Source organism: Leopardus geoffroyi, chromosome C1 (genome assembly GCF_018350155.1).
Source record: "Leopardus geoffroyi isolate Oge1 chromosome C1, O.geoffroyi_Oge1_pat1.0, whole genome shotgun sequence".
Taxonomy (NCBI): domain Eukaryota; kingdom Metazoa; phylum Chordata; class Mammalia; order Carnivora; family Felidae; genus Leopardus; species Leopardus geoffroyi.
In genome coordinates, this window is record NC_059328.1 from 51,423,553 (window position 1) to 51,436,180 (window position 12,628).

General features: G+C 36.9%; 1 protein-coding gene across 14 annotated transcripts in view; it reads right to left on the minus strand.

Moving 5' to 3' along the window:
• Positions 1 to 12,628, minus strand: part of DOCK7 (dedicator of cytokinesis 7) — a 228,122-nt gene that overhangs the window by 180,663 nt on the left and 34,831 nt on the right. For all 14 annotated transcript variants that reach the window (XM_045477649.1, XM_045477651.1, XM_045477648.1 and 11 more), the window contains exons 3-7: positions 10,112 to 10,287; positions 9,855 to 9,923; positions 5,178 to 5,307; positions 4,870 to 5,082; positions 4,438 to 4,523 (exon numbers count right to left, since the gene is read on the minus strand). In XM_045477649.1, coding sequence (XP_045333605.1) covers positions 4,438 to 4,523; positions 4,870 to 5,082; positions 5,178 to 5,307; positions 9,855 to 9,923; positions 10,112 to 10,287 — 674 coding nt within the window. The remainder of the gene's footprint in view (positions 1 to 4,437; positions 4,524 to 4,869; positions 5,083 to 5,177; positions 5,308 to 9,854; positions 9,924 to 10,111; positions 10,288 to 12,628) is intronic.

Sequence of the window (12,628 nt, forward strand, 5' to 3'; positions counted from 1 at the left end):
TTTTTAATCATTCCAAGGCCTACCAAAACACACTACTGACAAAATTAGGGTGAGACCCTAAGCCAAAAAGACTGGTGTCTTTATAAAAAGAAAAAGAAACACCAGAGAACTTTCTCTCTTCATGCAGGAACAAAGAAAATGTCATATCGGGGAACAAGAAGAAGATGGCCATCTACAAGCCAGGAAGAGAAGTCTCATCAGAAACCAATCCTACCAACACCTTGAACTTCAACTTCCACTCTCCAGCACTGTGAGAAAATAAATTTCTGTTGTTTAAGCTACCCAGTCTATGGTATTTTATTATGGTAGCTGGAACAAACTAATACAGGTATGAAGTTTCTCTCTGGGGTGATGAATATGTTCCAGAATTAGTCACAGCAATAGTTGTACAACTCTGAATTTACTAAAAACCACTGATGTTAGACTTCCACGGAAGATGGTGGAGTAGGAAGACCCTAAGCTCACCTCTTCCCATAGATAACACCCACATAAGTGTAAATAACCCAACCCAAAGACTGGCAGAACAGACTCTCCACAGCTAAATGTAGAGAAGAGGCCACATCAAAGGAAGGAGGAAGAGCAGGTGAGGAGCTAAATGAACCCACAGGACCATCCACAGGAGGGAAGGAAACAGTAAATGCAGAAACAAAATGAGACTCTCACTAAGCACCCCGTCACAGGGAACCCAGAGGGGGCAGACTAATAACATGTGACTTTGAAAATCAGAGAGGCCAGGGGTGCCTGGGTGGCTCAGTCAGTTAAGCATCCGACTTTAGCTCAGGTTATCTCATGGTTCGTGAGTTCGAACCCTGTGTCGGGCTCTATGCTGACAGCTCAGAGCCTGGAGCCTGCTTCAGATTCTGTGTCTCCTTCTCTCTCTGCCTTTCCCCTGCTCATTCTCTCTCTCTCTCTCTCAAAATAAAATTTTTTTTTTAATTTTTTTTTTTTTAAATCAGAGAGGCCAAATTTTGTGAGTTCTTACAGTGAGGCTAAACACCTCGAATTTTAAAAATCAGCCAGGAGGGCAAAATGAAACTGAGTTCCCACCCTTAATGAGACAGCACAACAAACAGTCCCTCAGATTTTACAGCACAGAAGTATCACCTTGAAAAATTCCTGGTGTATTCAGGAGGAAGATTTGTTTACTAATCTCAGAACATTGCTGGAGGGGCAGGGATCATTGAGAGACTTCTCCAGGAGCAAAAGAGCTGGTGGGTGCCTTTTCCCTCCCTGATGCCCCAACCTAAATATCTGCAGGAACCAGCATACTGCCAACACCTGCACCTAAACTGCTAAGAGCACACCATGCCTCTGCATTCTCCTGCAGACCTGCCCCCTGCAATATCCCTTGGCAGAACCCGTCCAAAGCGGTGCCACAAGCCTGACAGTGGGCAAGCAGCCCTGATAGGAGCCAACACTACTATAAAGCGACTCCTACCCTGGGAAGAGAGAAAAATAACCAAACATACCAGTCCCCCTTTGGCCCCAGCTGGGGGCTGGGGGCAGACACCAACGAAAGCTTCTCAGGAGACAACATGGAAGGTGTCCAGCAGTTTGGTGCCGCTACATTTCTGGCAAATACCTGGTCTGACTCAACTTAAGCCCAAGGCGACCTTAGATTCACCCGCTAACACCAAAGGGACAAAATCCTGTCCACAAGAGGCAAAAAGAACCATCACAGATGACAAACTAAAGGCAAAAGCAGCTTAGCCCTGACAGGACACCTGAATGACACATAGGAGACCTCCTCAATCATCAAGGATCTGGTGAACAGGGGACACTACACTGCAGGGCATTACAAGACCTCTTCTTAAGGCCACTACTTGAAAGAGCAGGAGACATAGCCAACTTTCCTAACACACAGAAACAGACACATAGAGTTAGACAAAATGAGGAGACAGAGGAATTTGTCACAAATGAAAGAAACAGGACAAAAGAGAACTAAACAAAACTGAAATAAGTCATATGCCTGACAGAGAATTTAAAGGAATGGTCATAAAGACACTCACAGAACTTGAGAAAAAGTGGAGGACCTCAGTGAGACCCATAACAAAGAGATAGAAAACATACAAAAGAACCAATCAGAGATGAAGAACTCAGTAACTAAAATTAAAAAGACACTAGATGGAATAAATAGGAGACTAGAGGAAACAGAGGAAAGGATTAGTGACCTGGATTAGAGGATTAGAGGACTGAGAAATGGAAAGCAATCAAGCTGAAGAGGAGAGAGGGAAACAAAATAATAAAAAATGAAGACAGACTTAAGGAACTCAGCAGCACCATCCAGCATAATAACATTTGCATTACAGGAATCCCAGAAGAAGAGAAAGGAACAGGGGCAGAAAATTTATTTGAAAAAATAATAGCTGAAAACTTCCCAAATCTGGGGAAGGAAACAGAAATCCAGATTGAGGAAGCACAGAGAGCCCCCAACAAAATCAACCCAACGAGGTCCACACCAAGACACATTGTAATTAAAATGGCAAAAAGCAGCGATAAAGCAGAGAATTTTAAAAGCAGCAAAAGAAAAGTTACATACATACAAGGAAAACTCCATAAGGCTACCAGCTGATTGTTCAGCAGAAACTTTGCAAGCCAAAGGGAATGGCAAGATATATTCAAAGTGCTGAAAGAAAAAAACCTGCAGCCAAGAACACTTTATCCAGCTATCATTAGAACAGAATGAGAGTAAAGAGGTTCCCAGACAAATAACAGTTAAAGGAATTCATGACCACTAAACCAGCCCTACAAGAAATTTTAAAGGGGACTCTTTGAGAGGAAAGACCATAAGCAGGAATAAGAAAAGTAGGAAGCACAAAAGCAGCAAAATTAAATATATCTGTAAAACTCAGTCAAGGATCCACAAAATAAAAAGATGTAAAGTAGGATACCTTTTATAAACATAGGTGGGGGGTGGTAAAGAATGGGTTCAAACTCAAGCAACTTAATATAGACTGCTTAGTCATAAGATGTTATACATAAACTTAATTGTAACCACAAATCAAAACCCAGTAACAGATATGCAAAAAATAAAGAGCTAGGGATCCAAGTATATCACTAAAGAAAGCTAGCAAATCATGAAAGAAGTGAGCAAGAGAAGAAAGGAACAGAGAGAATATAATGCTAAGTGAAATAATTCAATCAGTGAAAGAGAAAATCCATATGATTTCACACATATGTGGAATTAAAAAAAAAACAAAAACAAACAAAAAACCAGAAACCAGACTGTTAACTACAGAGGACAAACAGATAGTTACCAGAGGGGAGGTGGGTAGGGAAGGAGGATGGGTGAAATAGGAGAAGGGGTTAACTGTACACTTATCATGATGAGCAATAAATAATATACAAAACTGCTGAATCACTATATTGTACACCAGAAGATAATAAAATACTGTATGTTAACTATATTGGAATTAAAATTTTTTAAATAAATAAAAACAAATAAACCACTGACTTTAAAAGGGTGAATTTTATATTTAAATTATATCATAAGAAAGCTGTCAAAGCAAATAAAAAAACAAAAAAAGAATATGATATTCAAAAGACTCAATGCACTAAAGCTCTAACAACTTTCTAGATAAATCTAACTAAATACATAATGCCTTAGCTTTCAAAGGAAGAAAACTGCCTAAGTTATCCAGACACGGAAGTGGTCTGTCCCTATGAGTTGCTCCTTTTAGAAAGTTCTATGTATTAAAACTTCCTTTTTCTTAAGTCAGAACTGGTAATTAACCATAATATTAACATGATACAATGAAAACAGCATCGAGGTGTTTTGTTTTGTTTTTTTCAGTTACTGGGTGCAAAACAGTGAGCATGCCAGTCAGTTCACTTCTGCTAATGCTTTTGAATCTTGATTTCCTCATTTGTAAAATGAAGAAAATAATATATACCTTATAGAATTACACTGAAGACAAGATGAGTTAAAATAGAGAAATTAAAATAAAATAAAGCACTTTGTGAAGAATATAAATTCAGGACATTATCACTTCGATGACGTTAGATCAGAAGTCATTTAACTTTTTTACATAAAGAAAAATATATAAACTCAGAATCTTCAAAACACCCACAAAGCCCACCATGTAGGCTTGTATAATCAAGTCTTTAAGGGAAAAGATACTTTGCCTTTATATTCCCTAAGCCAAGTACAGTGTCCGGTAAACACAAGAAAATTCAGCAAATTTTTGTTCAAGTTTTAAGACTAATTATACAGCTGTGACAAAAAGTCATCTTCACCTGTGAGCCAAAAATGTTCTTAAAGCTTACCCTCATACAATAGTTTTAATGCTTAGTAGCACTTAAAATTACGTATAGAAGAACAATACTTCTCAAAAGGATACAAATACAAGCATAAAATCTACTAGGATTTTGTTATACTAATATTCAAAATGTTATTTGAAAAATAAAAGTTATACAGTAAACAAAATAAATACTCACTTGAGTGATAAACATTTTACAAGAAGTCTTTGACCAAAATGCTCTTTGGGCACATCAGGAACACTAAGTCGTTCTATTGGCTCTTCCTACAAATTGACAAGCAATACTAAAATGAACATTCTTATCATATGTCAACCCTTTATAATTTTCTAAAAACTTATTTTATTAATCTAATACTTTTAGTCTTCACAACTGAGCAGAGAAAATAAGGACCAATTTACCCTCAAAGAGAACTCATTAGATCCTAAATGTGCTCAATTCATAGAAATTATATTAAGTTATATATTAAGCACAATATATATATTTCGTTTACTAAAAGTTATAGCTATGTTTCAGTTGTTTTATTCCCTATATTATTAGAATACTTTATGTGATATTCCCAAAATATCTATCTTAATAATCATCTGCTTCTTTATATATAAACATCTATACCTCATCTGGTGATGGGTGCAGAGCAAAGAGTTCCTTGTGACGGTTTGATTTCCTTTGGTCATCATTCTGACGGTCTATTTCTTCATTGGGCGTTCGATCAAGTAAATTAGGAAGCAGAGCATCAGGAAGCGAATTTTTCAAGTCAAAAATACTGCAGGCCCAGCTACCCCTTGGAGTATCATCTATTGACATTGAACGTCTTTTAAGATCATCCTGTCGTGCAAAACATTAAATATATTAATTAAGAAATTAAAAAATAAACTACTTTAAAATAATTTCTTGTAATAATTTAAAAATAAAAGTATTACTTGCTCATCCTGGTAGTTGTTGCCATCTGGAGCTTCATCAGATTCAAAGACCTGTTTTGGCAAACCTTTTTGCCTTTCTTTCTGTTTATCTAATGTATTAGGATTAAATCCTGTTCCCAGTTTATGATATCTATTCAAAATAAAATAGTTAAATACATATCAGTTTTTGGAAATTTTTCATTTTCATCACGATGTAATAAGCCCACTGTTCTCTGTATTACTTCTTTACATTAATAAGGGTACATCCCAGCAGTTTTGATTGTGTCAAACATTTAACCAGAGTGATCGATTAGGAAGACTTCCATTCACAGTTCCTTTATTTCAACTAGAGAACAGATAATGAGATTCCAGAAGTAAATTATATTCTCCTTCTTTCCATGGGAACCATGTATATATAACTTAAGTTGTACTTTCAATTCAGAGTTGTACTTTCAATTCAGAGAACTTTTTTCTTTTCAGTAAAAAGAAAGAATGAGAAACCAGGTTAAAGAATAAAATGAGAGAGTAGAAAATATGTATTACATTCATAACAATGTAAATTTTTTAAAGGCAGAAAAATATAAAGCACTGAATCTTAAAATTTCAAATAGCCAAAAAAGTTCCTATATCTCATTATGTATAAATGATCTTAAACAAGCTAAAACTGCAGACTTTAAAAAAAATTTTTTTAATGTTTATTTTTATTTTTGAGAGAGTGAGAGACAGAGCGCAAGTGGGGGAAGGTCAGAGAGAGAGAGGGAGACACAGAATTTGAAACAGGCTCTAGGCTCTGAGCTGACACGAGGCTCAAACTCAGGAACAGGGAGATCATGACCTGAACCGAAGTTGGATGCTCAACCGACTGAGCCACCCGGGTGCCCCTAAGGCTGCAGACTTTTAAAATGAAAAACAGCAAGATCTCCACCACTGCATACATATATTACGTAACATATATTGTTACGTAATACATATATTACTTAGAATAACTCTGAAATTAATGTAACCTTCTTGCCTAAAAACCCAATATCCAAGAGCATTCAAGACACCAAGATCCAAGAGCAATTACTGTTCCACACTTCATATAGCCCAACTGGGGAAAATTTTAATTGGAGCAAAAACAATTATGATTACCAGAGGATGATATGGTTCTTGCCACCAGTGAATTTATGAAATAGTAAGGAATCACACTTGATATGAATCATTCATATTGTGTCTTGTTGCTAAAGATATGAAAATAGCAGCTACACGATCATATCACTGCATAATCACAAAATAAAAGACAGCATTTTCCTCTGGAAGAACTAAAATAAGGATATTCAATGTAATAACATAAAAGGTATTACTCAAAAGCAGATGTTTTACTCTTTCATGAAATTTTTAAAGTGCCTTAATTTGTGAAGTTGCATGTCTAAGCTGCTCTAATAAAAGAAATGTGTTGCATTCTGCCTCCTTTATGTCCTAAAAAATTAATTGACAGTATAAAATTCAAAAGAGCTGAGAATGACATGATTCATGATCAATACTCTTTTTTCTTAAAGCTTCTTTTTTTTAAGTTTATTTATTTATTTTGAGAGAGAGAGAGAGAGAGAGAGAGACAGAGAGTCAGGGGCAGAGAGAGAGAGAGAGAGAGAAAGAGGGAATCCCAAGCAAGCTCTATGCTGTCAACGCAGAGTGTAACACAGGGCTGGAACTCATGAACTATGAGATCATGACCTGAGCCGAAACTAAGAGTCAGATGCTTAACCAGCTGAGCCACCCAGGTGCCCCAATCAATACTCTTATAAATTAACACTCTGACCTCCGGCTGGTTGCTATGATAAGGCTCTACAGGATTACCCATCCAACCCCATACACACACCACCATTGTTATGACCTCATATCTCAGCATTCTCTCCCTCATTTATTCTATTCCAGTCACATTGACCTCTTTGCTATTCTTTGAACACCCCTAGCATGCTTCCAGCATGGAGCCTTTGCATATGCTGTTCTCCCCTCTGCCTAATACATTCCTGAAATCCAAAGGGCTCACTTCCTTACTCCCTTCAGGTCTTGGCTCAAATTCACCTTATTAGTAAGGTCTCTTCTGATTAGTTCTACAAAGTAGGAAATTCAGCCCCTCTTCTTGGCTCTCCCCATCCCCCTCACCCTACGTTTTTTTTCTCCATAAGAGTTACCTCCACCATACCTTTTGGCTTACTATTCCACCCTTTGGTCATGATGTCCACTTTGCCAATAAGACCATCTGCTGAGTTTTTTATATGTTTTCGCTGAATAAAATATTAATTTCCAAAGATAACTAGTTGATTTTTACACGATTACCATATCCTTTCATGTCTCCTTGAGGAAATATATATGTTTTAATGTTTATTTATATTTGAGAGAGAGAAAGAGAGACAGTGCACGAGCAGGGGAGGGGCAGAGAGATGGACACAGAATCCAAAGCAGGCACCAGGCTCTGAGCTGTCAGCACAGAGCCCGGCGCAGGGCTCACACTTACGAGCCGTGAGATCATGACCTGAGCTGAAGGTGGACACTCAACTGACTGAGCCACCCAGGCGCCGCTCTATTGCCAGCTTTCAATTGTTAGTTCTGTTATTTGTAGTTTGATAATTCTTTTGAAGCATGCTGATCTTCATCAAATAGTTGGCAATTTTGGGTTCTGTGTTCATTTTTAAATTTATAACCCCATATCTGTCTGGAAATACTGTATCTGCCTCGCTCACCCCATATCTGGTGGTTGTGGAGAAGAAGCAAATCATGCTGCCAGGCAGAATCTGCCAGTATCTACTTTTCCGGGTATGAAGGGTTCCTTCTTCTTCCATGGCATGCCCACCCTGGCCACTATATTAACAGCTCAAGACCCATAATAGATGCTCTAAAAATGAGGCAGATACCTCTGCAGCAGCCACTCCTGTATAATCAGGGTACAGGGGATTTCAAAGTAACCGAATGTCAAACAGTTACCCGAGGTCTCCCTTCCATTGCCTCAATTCACTGTTTCTGAGCTTAAAGTGCTACCAAGGCTTCTTCATATATCTTCTCCTTAGATTATTCTGCATTATGGTTTCCTCTTATGTTCCAATCACACCTATCTTCTATCTCTCAGGGATACTTTAAAACTTGTAGTCCAATAAAAGTACCCCCTTTGCCATTTACTATACCGCCAATAATAAATAATATCTGATGTAACAGAAAAAATGTAAGCATTAGAATCTGATGCTCCTAGCTTCTAATCTTGGCTATCCTATTTTCTGGTTGTGGGACCTCAAAGACGTTACTTAACTGCTCTGAGCCTGAACAATCTTATCTGTTGGAAACTTAACTGAGATAAAGTGCCCAATAAAATGCCCTACACATAGTAAGTACCCAAAAATGTTAACTACCTTACCTCTTTGTCTAAACCAAGGTCAGCACCCCATGATGAGAGTTATTAAGTAGCAGACTCCATGATTCTGAGATTAATGTTTATATTATATTAAGATTTCTGATTAGGAGTTTTCAACATACATGCATAGAAGATTTTTGAGTTATTTGACAGAGAAACAGTTTTATTCACTAATAAATCTAGCTATTGAAATCCTTATCAAAATTGTAAGTTCATAAAAATCGCTCTTCTTTATAAAGGGTAACAGACTGGCTTTTATTAGGTCACACTAAAACTAAAAAGCATGTCAGCAGTATCCCCAAGTGATGCTTAACATAATATTAAACCCAGTGAAATAAGACAGCAGCCATAAGGACAAAACAATAAGCAAAGGATACATCACTGTTGCTAGTACAAGTTAGCACAGATAACTTCATTTTTGAAAACTAGGTCATAACAGAATTCTCCACTACTTCAGTCATTATATTTCCTTTAGAAAAATAAAATAAGGCTAAGAATTTTCAGTATGAAGACTTTTAATTATGCAAATTAAAATTAGCAAAGGAAACTTTTATTTCTTAATCAGATTTGATATCTCAAACACCATCCATTAGAAAAATAAACTTTGTGGGAGAACAAAACATTATTTTTTTTAAATATTTACCTGATTAGACGTACAGGTCAAGGATCTATAAATATTTAGTTAGTTAATAAAGGGTAGAGGTCTTTCAAACAGCTTGATCTAGAAAACAGGCTATTCAATTTAACTTAACTATTTAAGTTTCAATAAACTGGATTCTTTTTGAGAAATACAAATTATTCATCAATACCTACCCATGAATTCCCAAAAGAATTAGACTATAAGTTATTATAATTATATATTATTAGTTATTAATGACCTATGATAATACAGAAATACTACTGACAAACATATTGTTTTATAAAGAAAGTAAGTGAAGTAAGCAGCAGTAATTGCAGAACTCCTAAGCAGAACATATCTATAAACAAAAGGTTCTTCTTGCTTCTTCAACTGTTTTTTCAAATGAATTTTCAGGTCTCATAATTTCTTTTTTTTTAAGTTTTATTTATGTTTGAGAGAGAGCAAGTGGGAGAGGGACAGAGGAGGGTCTGAAGAGGGCTCTGCATTGACAGCAGCAAGCCCAATGTGGGGCTTGAACTCAAGAACCAGGAGATTATGACCTGAGCTGAAGTCAGAAGCTCAACCAACTAAGCCACCCAGGTGCTCCAGGTCTCATAATTATTATTAATCTACCTTAATACATTTATACATCCTACTCAGTATTTTTTAATGTTATAATAAATATATGACTTACTTTCTGATCACAATTGCCCAGTCTTCTGTATAACTTCTTATACAATCTCTAACATGTGGATCCATTTCACTATTTCAAAAAAGAAAATACATTAGTAATTTAGTAAGGAAAGCATTGATGTCTGTGAATTTGGTTGCTGCAGTTCATGGTCATATAATAGGAAACACCACCACCACAAGAAATAGGACCCAAGTAAAATCAAGAAAGGTAATCTTTCCAGTTACACTAAAATCAAAAATAGGTAAATGTCTCCTTACCTTTCTTCAGGTACAGCTGAAACAAGGGTTCTACAGTCCCTAGGACTATAAACAACTTCAATGTCATCTGGAGGGAATTCAATCAAATCCCTTAAAGGCCCAGAATCCACAGCTAAAGGATGAGTAATGAGGTATTCTTCCAAATCCACTGGATCCACTGCTTCAGTAAGGGGCACCTATTTTATAAAGAGGGGTGGGTGTGAATGGTGAGTAGAAAAGAAGAGGTGGATGTGAAAATTTTACACTTTAAGCAAAAGAAATTTATTATTTTAAAAAATACACATTTTTGTAGTCATTTCTAAACGTTACTTCTAAAATGTCAGCAGAGGGGCACCTGGGTGGCTCAGTCTATTAAGCACCAGACTCTTGTTTTCAGCTCAGGTCATGAACTCACAGTTTCTGAGATCGAGCCCCATAATGGACTCTGTGCTGACAGCTCGGAGCCCGTTTGGGCTCGCTCTCTCTCTGCCCCTCCCCCACTCACACACGTGCATGAATACACACACACTGTGTCTCTCTCAAAATAAATAAATAAACATTTTAAAAAATATAATAATGGGTACTTGGGTAGCTCAGTCAGTTGAGCATCTGACTTCAGCTCAGGTCACGATCTCACGGTTGGTAAGTTTAACCCTGGCATGGGGCTTGCCACTGTCGGTGCAGAGCCTGCTTCAGATCCTCTGTTCCCCTCTCACTCTGCCCCTCCCTCACTCATGCTCTGTCTCTCAAAAATAAACATAAAAAAAAAGAAGGATAAAATAAAATGTCAGCAGAAGTTCAGCCAGATGCACTAAAGAAACCACAAAGTGTTGGCCGCCTTCTACTTGTTTATTCTTTGGGTCATACTATAATCTTCTGGCTTAGATTTTGCCCATTCCCCTCACGTAAAATTGGTAAAGATAATTAACAGTTTTAGGATACAGTGACAAAATGCTCTTCAGAAGGATTCTTTTTTTGTTTTTTATATCTTTGAAACTGTCATTGCTAAGTTTCTAAGCAGCGCTTTTACCTTATTGGTTGTTATTGTTAATTATTCTAGTAAAACTACATAAACCAGTCTGTGGTAGGCTGAAAATGGTCCTCCAAAGATCTCCACATCCCAACCCATGGACCTTAGATGACAAAAAATAAATAAATAAATACAAATATAAGGGTATTTGAAGATATGACTAAGGATCTTAAAATGGGGATATTATTCTGGATTATATGAGTGGGTCCTAAGTGCAATCATATATATCTTCATATGAAGACAGAGGCTATTTGGACCACACAGAGGAGAAAGCCATATGAAGACACAGCAAAGAGAAATTTGAAGATTCTGGCCTTAGACAGAAGTGATACGGCCTCAAGCAGCCACCAAAATCTGAATGAGGCAAGGAACTGATTCTGAAGGAAGCCTCTGAAGGGAGTGTATATAACTTCACCAAAACCTTGATTTCTGCCCACTGATATCAGGATCTGGACTCCAGTACTGTGAGAGAATAAATTTCTGTTGTTTTAAGCCACACAGTTTGTGGTAATTTGTTCCAGCAGCCACAGGAAACTAATAGTAAAAGTATCTATTAGCAATAATAGAATATTCTCGGAATTCCTTAGCCACAATGAAATTATACTTTTTAATAAGATACTCTACTTCCTATCTGACACAAGAAAAAAATTTCAAGCAAAACCACGAAGAATTATATAACAAATGTGCAGTTGTAGAACAATGAAAATATGAACATGTAATTTCACAGGATGTTCAACTGGATAAAAACACTGAGACTTGCAGGTATATGTTACTAAATAGAGATGCATTAATCTATGCTGCTTTGGACTGAACAACTAGCAACAGGTAAAGCAACATTTTAAAGACAGTTAAGTAAAACAATAAATAACTAGCATATCATAAACACTCAAAGACAGTAGCTATTATTATCATTACATGTGTTTTCATTCAAACTCTCCTAAACCCTGTAAGCTAGAGATAATCAGTATTTCAATTCTACAAATAAAGGCATTTGTGCCCAAAGAAGACAAACTCCTGAAAATAAAGGAGCCACAAATGACAGAGCAAAATTTTAAAATGCGTCTTCAAGGGGTGCCTAGCTGGCTCAGTTGGTAGAGCAGACAACTCTCAATCTCAGGGTTGTGAGTTCAAGCCCCACGTTGGGCATGGAGTCTACTTAAAAAAAGCGGGGGGGGGGGGGGTGGCAGGTCTTCAAGTTCTTAAATTCATGGGTTTTCTCTCATAAGCATCCTATCTTACCTATTCTCTCAAGTACATAATATATTATCATGGTGTTCTTAATACAGGGAAAGAAGCAATTCAATAGGGAAATGGAATATTTTTCAACCAAATTGCTGAAAAAACTGGATATCTATATTGGGGGGAATGAATCTCCATCCTTACATCACAATATATTCAAACTGAGATGGATCATAGACATAAATATAAATACTAAAACCATAAAACTGCTAGAAGGAAACATAGGAGAACGTCTTCATGATTTGGGAGTAAGCAAAAGTTTCTTAGAC